The sequence below is a fragment of the Macaca thibetana genome, chromosome 4 (genome assembly GCF_024542745.1).
Source record: "Macaca thibetana thibetana isolate TM-01 chromosome 4, ASM2454274v1, whole genome shotgun sequence".
In the NCBI taxonomy this organism is placed as follows: Eukaryota; Metazoa; Chordata; class Mammalia; order Primates; family Cercopithecidae; genus Macaca; species Macaca thibetana.
This window is the reverse complement of record NC_065581.1, coordinates 69485650-69504255: the sequence shown is the minus strand read 5'-3', so window position 1 is coordinate 69504255 and position 18606 is coordinate 69485650. Positions and strand designations below refer to the sequence as shown.

Genomic DNA, 18606 nt, shown 5'->3' with positions numbered 1-18606 from the left:
TACAGCCAGCTTCAAATTCAGTTGGCACTGTACCATTCAAGCCAACATCCTGTTCCATCCAAGCCAATTCCCACCTTTTATAATCTTTCTATAAAATCATATTTATTTACTAACATATCATTTAGTATGATGTCTTAAACATCAATGGATAGTTATGAAAAACTAGTTGGAAAATTTTAACTTTGTCAATTTAGTGCCTTGTTATTACTTTGATATAAAAATTATTTTGTATATGTGACACTTAAAAGGTAGGTATGTTCAGCTTTCATATTTTGAAAGAATAAGAAAATAGTAAGGTTCTGTTTTTCAGAGTAATGCTAACATTTATTGTAGAATAATCTTAACTTATAAAACCTGACACTTTCTTTCTGAAAATATAGATTAACTAGAAACATAGCAAGTTCATTTTAGTTGCTATAGTCATCAACAAATCGTCCCTACTAAAAAAAAAAATAGTGATGAAAATTTACGGGAAATCCCCAAGGAATTAAATTTGCAGGACTCAATTCAGTTGGCTTAGCAGCAGCAAAGTGTTAAGTATTATCAAGGGAGCTATCTAAATTCAATCCTCTGCCACCAAATAGTAAAACAAAGATAAAAGTAGTTTAAACAGGCTATGGGAAATTTTACAGTATTGCTATATATTTAGGCTTCAAGGAGGGCTTTTAATGAAGTAAAAAATATAATCATAATTTTGCCAATGAGAGTATGTACTTGACAACATCATTTTCTTTTATCAACCATTACATATGTCCATTACAAAGTCATTCTTTATGACAGCAATTTTCTTTACAAGTAAACACAAAATCTTCCAAATTATTATTAGATATGATTTAGGCTGAGGATGAAGTTTTAAAATAAAATATTGCTGATATGGAAAATATGACAATACTTTTGCTGGACTTAACAAAGGAAATATTTATAAATTAGCTATTCTTAGGACTTCATATCACATACTCCTTTATTTTAATCACAGCTCTTCACCAATTTAACAGATCAAGTAGAATTTATTATTATTATATTGATCAAGATGAAGATTACCTTTAGAAAAGTTTTATTCACCCTTATCTCTCTTCTCTTTCCACCCATGCCAACACCACACACATATAAATTATGATTTCTCTACTAAAAAATAAAAGATATCAGAGGAATAGGGAAAGAACCGGCAATGAAATATTTCATTTAATAGTCAGTTATGCTCTTTAACATGGCTAAGACAAAATGTGGCTTCAGTTTCCCTTGGCTAGAAAGGTCATTCATTGAACTCCTTCAATAGGCTAAAATGGTTTTTAAAGAAATTATGACAGAGTACTTAAAAATAAAGTGATAGATGTATGCATTCTAACCAAAGTGAAGAAAATAATTGAAAGTGATTATATTTTACAGGTCTTTCCACTCTATTTTTAGTCTGAGTCTACAAAACCCACCTGTATTCTCATTACACTATAATCATAACAAGCACAAATAACCTACCATTATGGGAAGTGCTGTCAAAGGGATAGTGAGTTTGGCCAGTCCTACAGGGCAGCAGTTTAAATTTCATCACCAAATCTGCCTAAATGTCAGCATTATTTACTTATACTTTTACTCTTTAAAAGGAACTTAAAATTACCCACGTTTTGACTGTAGACTCATCCAAAGTAATAATATTGATAAAATTGGCATTATAATAATATCCCCTAAAATTATCCCACATACAATCAATGGCACAGGCAAAAATAAGTAGCAAAAATAGATTACCCTATATGATTTTTCAACTCTATTTCTTTTTCATAGAAAAAATTGATGAGCATATACTAGCATAAGTTTAAAAACACAGATTAATGTTCAATTTAATGTCATGCTTGCTAATTATGCACTGCAGGGTATCACATAAGCTATACAATTTTTGAACAAAGGCAGCTCAGTTGATATATTGAACCTGAAATACTCATTGTCTCAGTCTCATATTCGTAGATTAATGAGCTGTGAGGAAGTTGTAATTTACACCAAATGAAGGTGTATAGTATGTATAGCAAGGAAAGGCTGACTGAAGAGTCTACTTGGAGCCTATCTTCCCAGGCACAAACAGCCTCTGTGGTTTCTACAGCTGATAAGAGTTAAAAGTGACCTTTTACTCTCCTAACAAGTTATTCATATGCACAGGAGAGAAGAAAAAGGCAAAATGTGGTTCAATATGACAACTCTGCTACTTGTGTTCTATAGAAAAACGATTATACTTTGGCCTCTTTACTTGCATTTGATCCATTCCCTCTACTAAGTGCTTTCCATTCCTTCCACAATAAAGTTTCAAATCACCTGCCTTTGCATGCTGAAAATGGTAGAGCCCATTAGAATTTATTGTTTCTGAAAGTAGTTGGAATAATCATCAAAACTCAGAGTTAAGCAGATAAATGAGCTTGCAATGATATAAATTATATTAAAATTTCACTGTCATCATGAACTCAAACTATCCAGACTTCATCTATTAATATCAAACTCTGTAATAGTCTTAAATGTTCATTTTTTTTCATGAGAACTGGAAATGAGCTCTTTCTAGAATATAATTTCTTTGTGAAATATAGTTATTCACAACACTAGGTGCAACATTCACTTAATAAAGTTCACAACAATACAAGAACAAATATTAGAAAAGAAAGTATGGATTCTAACCACTTTGTCCTCCTTTGGGAAAGCATCCAAGGAAGCAGGGTAGAGAAAGAAGAAAAAGAAGAGAAAAACAAAATTGAGCCATGTATTAATAAATTGGCTTTAAGAAAACAATTATGTGTTTCTTCAAAGTACTAAAGCACAACAATTTTGAAAAGTAAATGTTTACTCTCCCTAAAAATTAGTCATTGTTCAATCCTTCATTGAAAATGCCCATATTATGGGTCCTGCTATACGTTAGATATGAGTTAGGCAGAATAATTTCCTAAAATTTTAGAACTTGGATTAGTAAATCTAGATTTAAAATATTCTTCATAAAGAAGGTTAATTCACTACCACATGTAGTCTACCTGTTATTGAAAAATATTTTATTAAAATGCATAAAATTGTATGAATAATTTTGTCAAATTATTGTTAAAATATTGAGAGTCATAACTTGGGAAAATCTAAGAATGAGAAATGTTTGTAATAAATAAAAATGGGAAGAGAAATATGCTAACTATTTTGACTATAAACTATTCCACCGGCAATACTTATTTGTGCTACACATTTCAACATTTATGTTATAGAAAAAAAACAACTGTATACAATGTTTTTGTCTTGTGTTCCAATTGAAATATCTTAAGATGTGTGCTTTCTTTTATTTTGTTCCTTTAAATATTTTTTCGAAGATTGGTTGGGTTTAGTAAAGATGAACTATACGGGGCCTGAGTGTCCTCTCCAAAGCGTAAGTACCTCCTAGGTCAATTTTCTTTAAACACCCTCTCCTTTTTAAGACCTGATGACTTTAATATATCAATCATTAACTGTATTGCTATTGACTTGTCTCAAAGCTCTAATGGGAAGTTAAAAGCATTTAACAGTTGTGGGTGCTTAGCCAGCACTAGCACTCAGCTGATCTGCACCTCATTGTTCACTGCCAGCATCTTTTCAGACTGAACAGTGTCCTTACCACATGGGTTGTTAAATATTTTGATGTTGCCTCCAAGTTTTACCTGTAAGAATGTATTTCAAAATAGTGTATTAAAGAGCACTATAGAAGGGGAAGTTAACAAATAGATCTTACATACTTTCTATGTGCCAGATACAACCTTACTACCCAAGCTTATTTTAGAAAGCCTGTAAGGTGGCATATGAGGATGGCTTGTAACAAATCACTATTAGGAGAGGAAAATAAAACTTATGCAGTCGTAAGAATGGGACCCTAAAGAAAGATTAAATATACATATCATAAAGATCTAGATTTTAATTATTTTTATTAAAATTTCATAACCTTACAAGGTAAATATTACTATCTAGTTTTCATAGTAAAGAAACTGTTCAGAGAAGTTCATTATCTTCCTAAAGCCACAGAGATAGTAACAGTCTCGTCTTAAAGTATAAGATATATCGATCAGCCAGGCACAATGGCTCACACCTGTAATCCCAGCCCTTTGGGAGGCCAAGACAGACGCATCACCTGAAGTCAGGAGTTTGAAACCAGCCTGGTCAACATGGTGAAACTCTGTGTCTACTAAAAATACAAAAATTAGCCAAGTGTGGTGGCGGGCACCTGTAATCCCAGCTACTCGGGAGGCTGAGGTGGGAGAATCACTTCAATCCGGGAGGTGGAGTTTACAGTGAGCTGAGCACCACTGCACTCCAGCCTGGGTGACAGAGCAAGACTCTGTCTCAAGAAAAAAAAAAATAGATAGATAGATAGATAGATAGATAGATAGATAGATAGATACATGATACTCAGTGTCTTAAGTCCATTGGAATAAATTTTAGAATATCTGACTTATAACTCAACTAGACTACTAAAGAATATAATGTTTATTGGGAGATTTGTTTTAAATTTAACTGTAATATGCAAATTAGAGAAATATCAAGAGGGCTTAAAGATTTCATGTTATTTTTAAACATGACCTTGTATTATATTATAATGTATTAATGATTAGATAATATGACAAATTCTTTACAGAAACACTGGGAATTCATTAGCTACATACTTGTAACTGTTCTACATTAAGCTGCAGATCTCTATTAAGGAAAACTCAGATTTCCCTATAAATAATTATACTGTACTATTTTAGAGAATATGATAAAGTATAACATTAAAATGTATTCTAAACTAAATATTTATTAGAATTACTCTAGTATTTCATAAATAATAATATTGGTTCCTACCATATTAGCATCTTAACGCTTCAAAAATTGCATTTATTTAAAGTACTGGCATAAGAGGAGTAGCTCTTTTTTAAGCCAAATAAGGAAACATCATCAGGTGAGAATATATCTTATAGAGAAGAAAATGAGAAGTGCAAATCTCAATAGTCTTTAAATATCTAAATAATTTCCATGAAATAAGCTTGGAACATGTCAGTAAATCTGAATTTACTCTCATAGAGGCTAATCATTGCTTAGTATATGACATTCAGTTATTTTGCATTTCACGTGCATTCAATCTGAACACTAATGTTACAGAAATCAAAAGTAATTAGCTTTTTAAAAAGAATTGGTCATAACTTTCAAGAGTTTTATAATTCATGATAACATTAAATCTACATTAACTGCATTTTTCAAAAACTAAACGCATTCTCACAGGTAATCTGTTGGTTTTGAATTGGAATCATTTATTAAGAAATACAGATAAAGTAACTTCTTTTTAGGAATTATTTTCATCAGCATTCCACTACCTTATTAAGGACATGAACAAAATGAGGGAGGTTAATTTTAATGTGTATGTTTATGCACATGTCTGCTTTCTAAGATGCATGTGTTCTCATGTTTGGAAGGCATAATAGTTTTTGTCCACATTCACAACGCCCCTTATGTTCATGGAATACTCACGTTGTTTGACCGTAGAGACACGCGGCCTCCGCAGCGTGCACAGAACTTAGTGCGACAATAGGAGCAGAGATGACCGCACCCATCAGCAAACTTTGTTTTATGACAGATTCCACAAGTTGGAGCATCGTCTTTGTGCTCGCCCTGGTAACGCCGTGCTTCTTCCCCTATTTTTCTCACTTGTTCTTTATAGCTTTCAAACTGTTGATGCAATCTCCTAGGCAAAAGAGAAAATGGTAGCAAACTAAGTAAATGGTGGAAGACAAAACCAGAACAAACAAAACAAGGAATTTTTCTAACAAAAAGGAAGCATAGCTATTTGAACTAAAGCAAAACATACAAGCTATTTTCCCCACTAACCTTACCTTCAAAGGTAGGATATATATTAGCATGATTCCATAATCCCAGTTTTGCTCATTAGCACTGAACTATGTGTATGTAGAATCTATATAAGCACTGTTTATCGCCAGCAGTGAAATTTGTGTAGCTATTCCCTGCCTCTGTTTCTTTTAGATTTTTCAAAATATTTCAACTGAGAGCTTAACACTTTACAACTACAGGCATGTGTGCATATAACTGAAACAAAAATCACACAAAATATTTAGCCTAAATACATACAATGTGCTCCAATATTTTCTATCCTATTCTAACTTTAATACTGAATATAATTCAAAAATAAGTTTGTCACAGTAAATTGATTCCATGATCCAGTATTTGAGCATGATGCATACTTTGAAAAATATTGTTTTAGACTATGTTGCTGGGCAATCTGTCTTCTACAAAATAGATTCCTTTGCCCCCATTCCTGGAAGCTACTTACCTATTTGGCATCAAGTATCTAATTTAATACATTACACAGAATGTTAGCTTTTGCATTATATTTGAGTTCCTAGTTCTTCCAGTTCACACTAAAAGTTCTAAATCTTACCTTGTAGACATGCAGATTTTTACATAGTCCAATTTTTCATTATTTTAACCAGGTAATATGTATGAAGCTTGCTAGCAACCACTCCTGATTAACTACCGTCTGTGGGGACAGCTAAAGTTGTCTAGGGAAACTTCCCATTAGAATGTTCACATTTAATGTGATTAAAGTCTCCTCCCATCACCATCAGTTCAAATTCCAATCTTAAATCTCTATAAATAGAACTGTTTGCTGTTCTGAATAGAACACAAGAACATCCAGTGAATCCCCCAGTGGAAGGATGTCTTGGTTTTGAAAATGAGAACTGAGAGTTGTCCTGAGCCTAGCCAATAGTTATTGGCTATTTTGCCAAAAGAGGGACTCCTGCTCAAATTCATCTGGGTATCTGAGCTAGTTTTCCGGATTTGAGTATTCCCTAGAACACAGAGTACACGGATGCTTTTGTTAATTCAGGCAGTTAGTCTCATGTTCTCAATCTAAGATAACTGTGAGGAACTGATACTCCCTGGAAATGGAATCAAATAAGTTAGGTCCAGGTACTGCAGTGTTTGAGGTATTGAGACTTCATTATATTTTCTTTTTAACCTTAATAGTTCTTAAGCAGAACTTCTGTGATTACCTTAAAAATTCTCAAATCCCTTTGCAGCTTTGCCAGCTGACACCTTTTCTATTTAATTCCAATAATTAAAGCAAACATACAAGCACCAGCACATAACAGTGTAGTTTAGGATCTGAAATATTTCCCAATTAAAAGGCCAGCTAATTTCACTTTACAAAGGAATATATGTGTTATTTCATTTAATGAATGCAAGAATACCTGGTCAATTTATTGAAGAGTTATTTGATACGTTGATGTTTTTATATTTTAAGTATAAAAACTAGGGTCAAGTTAGTAGAAAACAAGTGTGGGCATTTGTTATTTCAAAAGTTATCATGTAAAATTGCACTGACAATCTTACTTCTTCCACTAAAGAAAATAATTTTAAGGAAGGGCTGGACGCAGTGGCTCATGCCTGTAATCCCAGCACTTTGGGAGGCCGAGGCGGGCGGACCACGAGGTCAGGAGATTGAGACCATCCTGACTAACACGGTGAAACCCCGACTCTACTGAAAATACAAAATTTAGCCGGACGTGGTGGCGGGCGCGTGTAGTCCCAGCTACTTGGGTGGCTGAGGCAGGAGAGTGGCGTGAACCCGGGAGGCTGAGCTTGCACTGAGCCGAGATCGTGCCACTGCACTCCAGCCTGGGTGACAGAGCAAGACTCCATCAAAAAAAAAAGAAAAAAAAATTAAAATAATAATAATAATAATAATTAAGGAATGGGAGCAAGGAAATATTTCTAACCAAGGAAACTCCAAGCATAGAGGGATTACATAAATAAATACTTATTGTGAGAACTACCAAATCAAATCCATTTAAGTAAATATAAATGAGAAGGCGAAAACTAGGCTAAGGAAAGTTTCCCTATAAACTTATTCTAAAATATAGAACATGATGGAGTACGGGTGTTGGCAAACTTTTTGGAAAAAAAGGCAGATTGTAAATATTTTAGACTTTGAGGGTCATGTAGTTTCTTTTGCAACTGCTCATTTCTGCTGTAGCAGGAAAGTAGCCACAGATAGTATGTAAATGAATGAATGTAAATATGCTCCAGTGAAACTTTATTTACAAAAATAGATAGTAGTCCAGATTTTGCCCATAGAGCAGTTTGTCAATTCCAGATTAGTATGTGCTTTATGCTAAGATATAATGGCTTGAACACCAAAGCCTCTGCGTGTTTTTAAATTCAAACATAAAGGAATTTTATATGACCCAATCAAAAGGGAACTTGTTTCAGGAAATCTTGTACAATATATACATGCAGGGCACTGACCACTGAGAGAAAACCTTACTCTATTACAATCTCATAGCATTTCATCTGGGTCACTTATAGACCATTTAATATTTTTACTATGTTTTATTGCTATTTCTGTACTTAACACCTCTCTTCTATCAAACAGTAAACAATATTAGAAGTCCACAGTTTAGCAAACAGTTCAGACATATACTTCTCATATTTGCTGAATGGAAAATTTATACATATACGTATTACTTTTCTTAGTCTGTTTTGAGAAAAAAAATCCATACAATTTACAAACAAGTTCATATTGAGGACAAAATATCCTAATACACCCTACTTCACAAAACATTGAAAATTCTGGGTGTAATATTTAAATATATAACTTTTAATGTACATTTGAGCTGGAGAGAAAGTATGCAAAATTCTCAAAGGACAAAAATGAAAGAGAAGCAGTAATTCAGAAAAGTAACATATCTCTGAAGCAGATGCTAGAAACATGTACTGAGGTTCTGTGACCAAGAACTTCAGTTTTAACTCTTGTACAAGTGATTGAAAACAAAATTTTAGTTAGGTATTCACCAAAAATAATTGAAATAGAGTGCATGATATCCAAACCAGTAGCGGACAAAATATGGAATGAGAAAAAAGTCAACCCAAAGAAGATAAGAATTAAAATAAATAAATACATAAACATAAACAAAGCAGAACAATTAATTATGACAGTATGAAATGGTAAAAAAAAAATCTAACACATGAGGAATCACAAGTATTATACATTAAAAGAAGCATCATCAAAAGACAAAGATCATCACATTAGATTTTTAAAATCCAACTAAATGAAGTTCTGAAGCGATATACTCACAACATAAAGGCACAGAATGTTTGAAATAAAAGGATAGAAAAAAGAGATCCCAGGGAATTATTAAGAAAAACAAACAGAAAAGCAAACAAACAAAAACTGGTATAGAACTTAAATTTAAAAGCATTACTACAGAGTGTAAACTTCTATTAAAAAGTATTCATTTTATTTTTTACACGGCAATTATAAACTTAATTGCATATAACATATGTGTATCTATACAGTAGATTAAACTCACTTGTTAATCTTGTTGAGTTCTCTGTGTGTGTGTGTATATATGTATATACGTATACATACACATGCTTTTATACACACACACACACACACACACACACACACATATGCTTAACACATATCTAAACTTTTCCCAAACTCTAGGCTTCAAAAGTACTAAAATCATTTTATTTCTTAAGCTGGTGGAGGAGGGGTTACATGACGTAGGTTTTACTTTTTGTTTACACCTTACATATATGTTTTATAATACTGTTTTGTATGTATGAACAATTTAATATTAGAAAGAAAAAGATTCATTTCTAGCTCATCAAATAGCATTGAACAACAAATCAGGGCTACATAGAATTGAAAGTCTCCTGGCTGTGACGTGGGTAGGCAGCAACTTTTCCTTTTCTAGTTGGTCATGGCAAATGAGCTGGTTGGATGAGACTTCTCCACTGAGGTATGACAGTGAGATCTCTAGCTTCTCACTTTCTCCATGGGGGATCTTGGAGTAGGTCCTAAGGAAGACAGCCACCAGGGGACAGTGTTCTTCTCCCAGAGGGACATACCTAAGTGACCTGGGGCAGCTTTTCACCAAGTGCTTCCTCCCAAAGTTCATGAGGCCATTCACACAGTCATCACTCCAAACTCTACAAGGAATCACATCCTTCTGAATGCTGGCCCTTGGTGAACTTTACCCATCTATGCCTTCCTCTCATGTGCTTTAGAAATTTAGAAATTCCTTTTTCGTTTTCAGCAGCAGTCCTTGTTTAAACTACTAGTATAGACATCCCAGTAGGGAGTATAATGAGAGAAGAAAGAGATTGCTTTTCTCTTAATCTTCAAATATTTTTTCTTTCTGGGTTTTTTCCATTACTTACAGATAAGATTCCCTTATTCTGCTCTGGAAGAAAAAGCCCAACTTAGGTCCCTGTCAATTTCTCCAACTTATTTCCTGGGATGCTCCTTATTTTAACTGCAGACATTATGGAAGGAAGGAAGGAAGGAAGGAAGGAAGGAAGGAAGGAAGGAAGGAAGGAAGGAAGGAAGGAAGGAAGGAAGGAAGGAAGGAAGGAAGGAAGGAAGGAAGGAAGGAAGGGAGGCAGGCAGGGAGGGAGGGAGGGAGGGAGGCAGGGAGGCAGGGAGGCAGGGAGGGATGGAGGGAGGGAATTCCTCACTCCCACATCCTTAAAATCTACCTACTCCATAACCTGCACTACCCTATTAAATTGTTCTCTTAAAATACAACCTTAATGCCCTTTTCTCAATTCATATTCCCCTTACATTACTCTGATATCTCATGCTGTCAAGATGCTGTCCTCATAATAAAATATGCCTTTGGAAGCAAGATACTGGTAGCGAAACCATAAACAGCATATTTATTTTTTGTATCTGATGTTTTAATGCTTTAATCTATATCAAATTTGTGACAGTGTTCTATTATGAATAATAAATGGAAATACATATTTTATTATATGGTCTTACAGTAAATGTGGGACTGCAAATGTAAAAGCTTTTTGTGAAATTTATTTGTACACTTCAATTTTAGAGTTAACAATATATTCTTATTGACTAGTGAGGTTGACAAAATGTATAATCGCAAATCACAGATTTAAATTATCCATATGGAAAATGGAGAGTATTATAAAATACACAATGCTATCAAAAGAAAAGCAGTGATACTGAAACTTTCTCCTAGGATATGATTTTTTTCATTGTTTTACTATATAATAATTGTTGCATTATTTTAATAATTGTACATTCAATTTAAGAAACTCTAAAATTTAATTTGTAAACAAGTTGTTTGGGTGACTAATAGTATATATTTTGAAAGAAACAAAGATGAATGCCTAAAAACCTAAATATCATTCTGTAAATGTCTCAAAAGCTAAATATCATGTGATCAATGCAAAATAAATAATTTAAACAAGCAATTATTGATGACATTTGCACAAATTAATAAGTATTTGTTGAACAAGTAAATGGTAATAGTGGAATGTAGAGAAATCTTTCTAATTAGCGCAGCAATTCACATTTTTCTGTTTTGAATTTTTTCTTCTCCCATTCCCAAATAAATGAGAATCTAGCAGAAACTTCTACCTTTCTTCCTGGCTTTCTTTTATGAGGTCTAGGCAAATACAACTGGATTTTTCCAGAAGAGGAAAGGATGGAAGCTATCGTTTTAAAGTTTTAAAACTCCAAGTGGCAGGTTCTAAGAGCAGGTGAGGGCTTTCTCTGAGATAAAAGCAGGGCAGAGGCCAGGATAGTTTGCATGCAGTACTCCCAAATGGAGGATTGCTTTAGGATGTGTATACATTGGCGGAGGGGCATGGGTGCTGAAAACAATAAGCATGGCCTCTGTTTCCCTTGTCGCCCTTGGCACAGAAAACAGATCAGTACCATCCATCATGTGTTCCCTTCGTCAACCTTAGCACATGGGCACCACCAAGGCCTTATGGGGTTAGTGGCATGGATATTAAAGGCAGGAGAGTTGTTCTGAGAATGATGGACTGATTAAGAGCCTCCAAAAAACATGGGGTTGTCCAAGAGGGAGCCCTAATAATGTCTGAAATTCAATGTTTTTCTAGTCTAGTAGGTTGGAGGCTTGTTTATACACATTTTGACATCACACTATACTGTTGAACATAAATTCACAGTTCTTGACTTCAGTGAATAATCTATTTAGAAAGTAAGTTGTACATAAATATAAATTAGCAGTTTATGACAGCATGTACCAGGGTCAAAGAAGGACAGTAAGTCATATAGTTGTATAGTTAAAAAACTCTTTCTTGTCCCGACAACACAACTGTCCTCCTTTTAGTGAAACTGCCTTTTTGATTTCACTCCATAATAGAGGAGCTGTAAAATTTCACAAAATTTCAAGGGTCACTATTGTTTTTTTTAATGATGTTTGCAAATAGTGGCTTCTTGTGTCAGAGTTGAGTAGAAAATAATAAACAGCACAGTCTTTTTGACCAAAATGTTAAATAATGGGGTTTTCTGCTACAAAACAGTTGGAAGAGGGATGGTTGTGGTGTCTTGGATTGGTCTCTTGGAATGCCCTTCAAAACAAGATCACAAGCTAACTCCTCAAAGTTTCACCATCAGGCCAAGCACAGTGGCACATGCCTGTAATTCCAGCACTTTGAGAGGCCAAGGTGGGAGAATCACCTGAGCCTAGGAATTTGAGAAATGCTTGGACAACAAAGCTAGACCCAATCTCTATAAAAAAAAATTAAAAAATATATTAGCCAGGCATGGTGGTGCATGTCTGCAGACCCAGCTACTCAGGAGGCTGACGTGGGAGGATTGTTTGAGCCTCAGAGGTCAAGGCTACAGTGAGCCATGATCATGCCACTGCACTCCAGCCTGGGTGACAGGGTGAGATCCTGTCGAATACAAAAAACAAAACAAAACAAAAATAACAAAGCTGCTCAATCAGAAAGCTGCAGAAATCAGAAAGCCACTGTCCAAATGGCTGGTGCTACTGTCCTACCACCTCTGCTAAGGTATTCTGATCTAGAAGCCACCACCAGAGCCACATCAGGAGATCCCAGGAAAATCATGCCCAGTATGTTGTTTCGGCTCTGCATCTAATTCAGTTTCCATTCAAATCTCATGCAAGCACATTCGACTGATGGAACCTAAATTACATCAGGGATTCTAGCTGCAGGAGAGTCTATGTAATTCAGTTTTCAGATTTCTACTTTTTTCATAAGACTTCCTAAAATGATTTTGAAATATATATTGTGAGGGTCAGCCTTCCACTTCAGCTGCAAACTTCTGATCTATGTCAAATTGCTTAATTCCTTCCACTGTACCATGGGTGAACAATACCTAAGATCTCCCTTTCCCATTCATTTTCCATTTTATCTCTCTCCCCTCCCTCTCCTTCCCTCCTTTCCTTCTGCTCCCCTCACCTCTCCTTCCCTCTCTTCGTTTCTCTCCTCTTCCTCCCTCTCTTTTTCTTCATCATACACTAAGCACACATTACTATGGAAAGCATTTCGCCACCACCAGGAAATTTTAAAAAATAGATTCAGTTCCCCAAGCAAATTACTTATATGAGGGGTCTTCAAAAAGTTCACAGAAAATGAGTATTACTAAAAAGCTATGCATAGATTCCAAAAGTTTCTTGCACCAAAATGAACTTATACTAACTTGTTATAACATGTCTGAAAAGTATCTATTAACAGTTCGAGGCACTAAGAAGGATAAAACATAAGTTTGAAAAGAGCTCCTATGAGAGCAACACGAATTCCTCTAAAATTGAAGCAAGAACAAACATGAAATTTCAAGTGACCGGGCACGGTGGCTCACGTCTGTAATCCCAGCACTTTGGGAGGCCGAGGCAGGTGGATTACCCGAGGTCAGGAGTTCGAGACCAGCCTGGAGCCTGGCCAACATGGTTAAACCCCATCCCTACTAAAAATTACAAAAAATCAGCCAGGTATGGTGGCAGGTGCCTGTAGTCCCAGCTACTCGGAAGGCTGAGGCAGGAGAATCACTTGAACCTGGAAGGCAAAGGTTGCAGTGAGCCAAGATAGTGCCATTGTACTCCAGCCTGGGGGACAAGAGTGAGGCTCCATCTCAAAAAAATAAAACAAAACAAAATAAAATAAAATAAATAAAAATTAATTCAAGTGAAGTTTGGGCAGAAGAATGGTGAAATCACTGATGCTTTATGAAAAATTTATGGGACAATGTTCCAAATAAATCATCAGTTTACAAATGGATAACTCATTTTTAGAAGGAATGAGATGATGCTGAAGATGAAGCCTGCAGTAGCAGACCACATACATCAATTTGTGAGGAAAAAAATAATTTTGTTCATACCCTAATTGAAGGGTACAGACAATTAACAGCAGAAATAGTAGCCAGCACCATAGACATCTCAATTGGTTCAGCTTACACATTTTTGACTGGAAAATTAAAGTTGACCAAACTTTCCATTTGATGGGTGCCAAAACCATTGCACCCAGATCAGCTGCAGAGAAGAGCAGAGCTTTCAATGGCAATTTTAAAATCGGATAAATATGCTAAAGCATTTATTTGAAGAATTCTAACAGTAGATGAAACATGGCTTTACCAGTATGATCCTGAAAACAAAACACAATCAAAAGAATGGCCTTCAAGAGGTGGAAGTGGTCCAGTCAAAGTAAAAGCAGACCAGTCAAAAGCAAATGTCATGGCAACAGTTTCTTGGGATGCTCAAGCCATTTTGCTTGCTCACTTTCTGGGGGACCAAGGAATGATGACATCTGCTTATTATGACAGTGTTTTGATAAAGTTAGCCAATCTTTAGTAGAAAAAGTCCCAGGGAAGTGCCATCTGAGAGTCCTTCTCCACCATGACAATGTTCTTGCTCATTCTTCTCATCAAACAAGGGCAATTCTGCCAGAGTTTTGATAGGCAATCATTAGGCATCTACCTTACAGTCCTAAATTGAATTCTTCTAATTTCCTTTTGTTTCCTAATCTTAAAATGTCTGTGAAGGGCACTGATTTTTCTTCAGTTAATGTTGTAAAAAAGACTGTATTGGCATGGTAAAATCCCCAGGACTCTCAGTTCTTTAGGGATAAACTAAATGGCTGGTATCAAGGGTTATAAAAGTGTCTTGAACTTCATAGATCTTATGTTGAGAAATAAAGTTTGCAATTTTTAAATTTTTAATCCCTTTTTTCCTACAAACTTTGTGGATATATGTACGCGTGTCTGTCTAGTTAATTTTATCTGGTTAAAGAGCTGCAGGGACAGTAAATCAACGTAAAACTTGGACTGAGATACAAGGTACATATACAATCTAACAAACAAAAAACCTCCTTCTTTCCGTAGTGATTTAATGAACAGCACAAATCTATCCCCTGTGAATGAAGGCCCTCATTATTCTTAGCTCGGATTATTTCATTAGCTTTCTAGCTAGGCTTCCTGCCGATGGATTCCGTCATTCTAGTGCATCTTTCATACTGCCTGAATGATCTTCCTAATAAATGGAACCAATCATGTCAATCTACTGATTAAATATCATCTCTGAGGTAGTTCAATTTCTCATCCTGTGGTACAAGGTCCCCACTTTCTTATCTATTAGAATCTCTCACATACGTTTTCTCATACGTCTTACACTACAATAAAATTAAACTTTCTAGCTATTTGTCAAACACAGTAGAATCTTCCAAACATCAATTCAACAAACATACATTGAGGTCTGTTGCACAACCCACACTCCTTAAGGCTCCGGGAGTACAAAGAAAGTAGCATAAGAAGGTCTTGAGTTTCAATTATTTTATTACCTGATATTCTTATTATAAATACAAGTTGTTTACAGGTGTCAGGCATATGCATAGTATCCTGCAAAAGGAAGTGACTGCAATTGCAAACATATGTAACTCAGATGAAATCGCTTTTACAGCAGTGTATTTTTCCTTCAACTTTGAACTTCCTTTCATAGCTTGAACCCTTACCAAGTATCATCAAAACTTATCAATACTTTACTAATATAAATTTACTTAGGTGAATTTTTCACTTAACACCAGCTGTAAGGATATAACACGCTATTCTAGATATGAGCATACAGGCTGTCTTTTGGAAGAACTATGTATTATTCTACCATTTGCCTTTGTTGTCTGCTTCAACTCTTTTTGTGAATCACTGCTGAAATTTAAGAAATCTAGTTGTACAAGCTTAAAACCATGGTTTTCTTCTTTGCCAGGACTTGGGGTTCATCACTATGACATCGTTTAAACACTTTTCTTAGAGTGAGACAAGATAAAGGAAGGATTCCAAAACCCAGTGTAAAATGAAAATATTTGGGAAAATACAGACACAGGAGAAGAAACTCTGAAGATTAGAGGGTACAATTTCCTCATTTTATAAATGGGAACATTTAGGGACATGCTTTATGTGCCTTACATAAGGCTAGTAAAATGGTTGGTGATAATTAGGTCCTCTATTTCAAACTTTCCACTACACCATTCTATTGTCAGAATGCTAATTTTAATTATGGCTAAAGAAATGGAAAGTTATTGCTTTGTAAGAGGGGTTTCCTTGGTATCCTCAAACTTAATATGCATCAGAATTATCTAAAGGGTTTGTTAAAATGCAAATTTTTGGACGAACCTACAGAGCTTCTGATTCAGTAGGTTTGGGATAAATTCCAGGAAGAAGCTTTTTTAGTAGTTCTGGTGCAAATTATCCAGAGACCACCATGTGGCGGAGACTGCAAACATTAAGAATAAACTTGAAGATGAAGGCAATTTTTTCACAGATCTGCCATTTCACTTCATAAAAATAATCATCCCAATGAAATTTTAAGCATAAATGCAAAATCTGGGGCACTACCCCTCTGGAAATATGCTGAATAATTTAATATTATGGTATATACACATATTTAACCTGGTAATCATCATTGTTTAAAACTTACAATTTTATGACTCAAAGAAATGTGCACATTTGTGAGTTTTAAAAAGCATCATAGTGTTTTGTACACAGGCTTAAACATAGGTTGCTTCAGAGGCAATATTCTAAATATCTCAGTAATTCAGAAATTTACCCCAGATGTTATTGAGTAATTTTTGAAAATTACTACAGTTCAACAAATTATCAGTTTGTATCTTAAAAACACGTTTGGTCTTTAGTTTAAAATGAGTATACTTTTTTCTTATTGCAAATATCCAGCAGATGGCACTAAAGCTTTTTATTTTTGCATTCAATTCTGTCATAGTTATTTAAATTACTTTTTAAAACATCTTACGTGTTAAAAAAAAATTAGTACAATCAGCAGGAGATTTGAGTTACTAGGAAAATGTGTTTTCAGAGGTGGCTGAAAAAGAACAAAAGAAAAATTTATAAAATGTTGCAACTTCTGCTCTTTTGTGGAGGACTATCATTCTACATAACCTTTTAAAATATTATATATTAAGGGTTTTTGTATATTTTTCTATTGTTGGTAGTTTTTATGGTCCTCCATTTAGCATTGTTAAAAATGAAGTTCATCCAATCAGCATCCCACAGTGTTCTGAAAGCACTGAGAGATGACACGAAAAATAAGAGCATAACTGATGATTAGCTATTTGTGTTGTATAGTCTATTACTTCAGTCAAGCATTTATTTTTAATTCCATTTTCAATTTACCATAGGAGGCCACTCCTGAGTAAGCATTAAATGAAGACATCTGAGGACGTGGAAGCCCACTAGCATAGATTTAAGTTTTCTGCTGCACTCCATCTCCCAATAAATACTTTCACTGTGTTCCTGAATGCTGTGAGGTGCTGCATGTGTAGAAGGTTCATATGTTAGGTCCTAGAAATACTGTTTCTAGATATTATGGAACAATATTACTGCTTTCTAATATTAGAGATATATCAGAGGTCTGAAACTGAAAACCTGGTTCAAGAAAGGGTCATTTTAATATTTTGGCAAACAAGTTATCTCATTCACAGTACAACTGAGGAGAAGAAAATCAAGTAAAATTATGAGAAATCATAAAGTAGGATATGAATTAGGAATATAATTTTTAAAAGGAATGAAGGTAAGTTTTAAGGAAATAATCTTAATAGGTAATATTGGGATCATCTATATAACAGATATGTAATCAACTGATATTAAATAGGTCTAATCATACTCCATGCAAACGTTTCCAGAATGTGTCACGTGATCATGCCAACCTACCTAATGCATAAAGAGCAAACACCATGTGTTGGCAATTTAGAAGACAGTGATGTCTACACATATGAGCAAGCCAAAGTGTTAGGTAACCAATTCATGCTTGCATCTTCTGCAATGCACAACCCACTGTAAACACTGCCTTTGCTGTATTGTCAACTATCTTCACCAGAATTGCTTTGTTATGTTACTATAAGGAGGGAAAAAACCAACCCAATGACATTATACAACGGGACACTTTTTGGAAGGAATTAAATATAATAGTTCAGACATAAGTGTGAGCCTGGCGTGGTCCGGATCAAATCTAGTTCTATTTCCTAGCTTCATGACCATGAAGAAGTTATTTAAACTCTGTTCCTCAGTCTCCTCATTTATGAACTGGTGATAATAATAGCAACTTTGTAAGATTGTTGAGAGGTTAATTGAGATAATCAATGTAAAGTGCTTAGCACCGTGTCTAGCCTATGGTAAAAGCTCAATAAATATTAGCTATTATTATTATACGTAGACATAGATAATACATGAGGGAAACAGAGTACTTTGCTTTTAAGTTTCTGAGTACACTTAGCTGATAACTTTGGGAGGCAGTGATGACTGGCAGGATTTCCTGGCAGATGGGGATTAGT

At 34.8% G+C, this 18606-nt stretch overlaps 1 protein-coding gene across 1 annotated transcript in view; it reads right to left on the bottom strand.

The window, feature by feature from the left end:
• Nucleotides 1-18606, bottom strand: part of RIMS1 (regulating synaptic membrane exocytosis 1) — a 914410-nt gene that overhangs the window by 283384 nt on the left and 612420 nt on the right. Inside the window, exons 4-5 of the mRNA XM_050786418.1 lie at nt 5482-5695; nt 2653-2664 (exon numbers count right to left, since the gene is read on the bottom strand). Of these exons, the coding sequence (XP_050642375.1) occupies nt 2653-2664; nt 5482-5695 (226 nt within the window). The remainder of the gene's footprint in view (nt 1-2652; nt 2665-5481; nt 5696-18606) is intronic.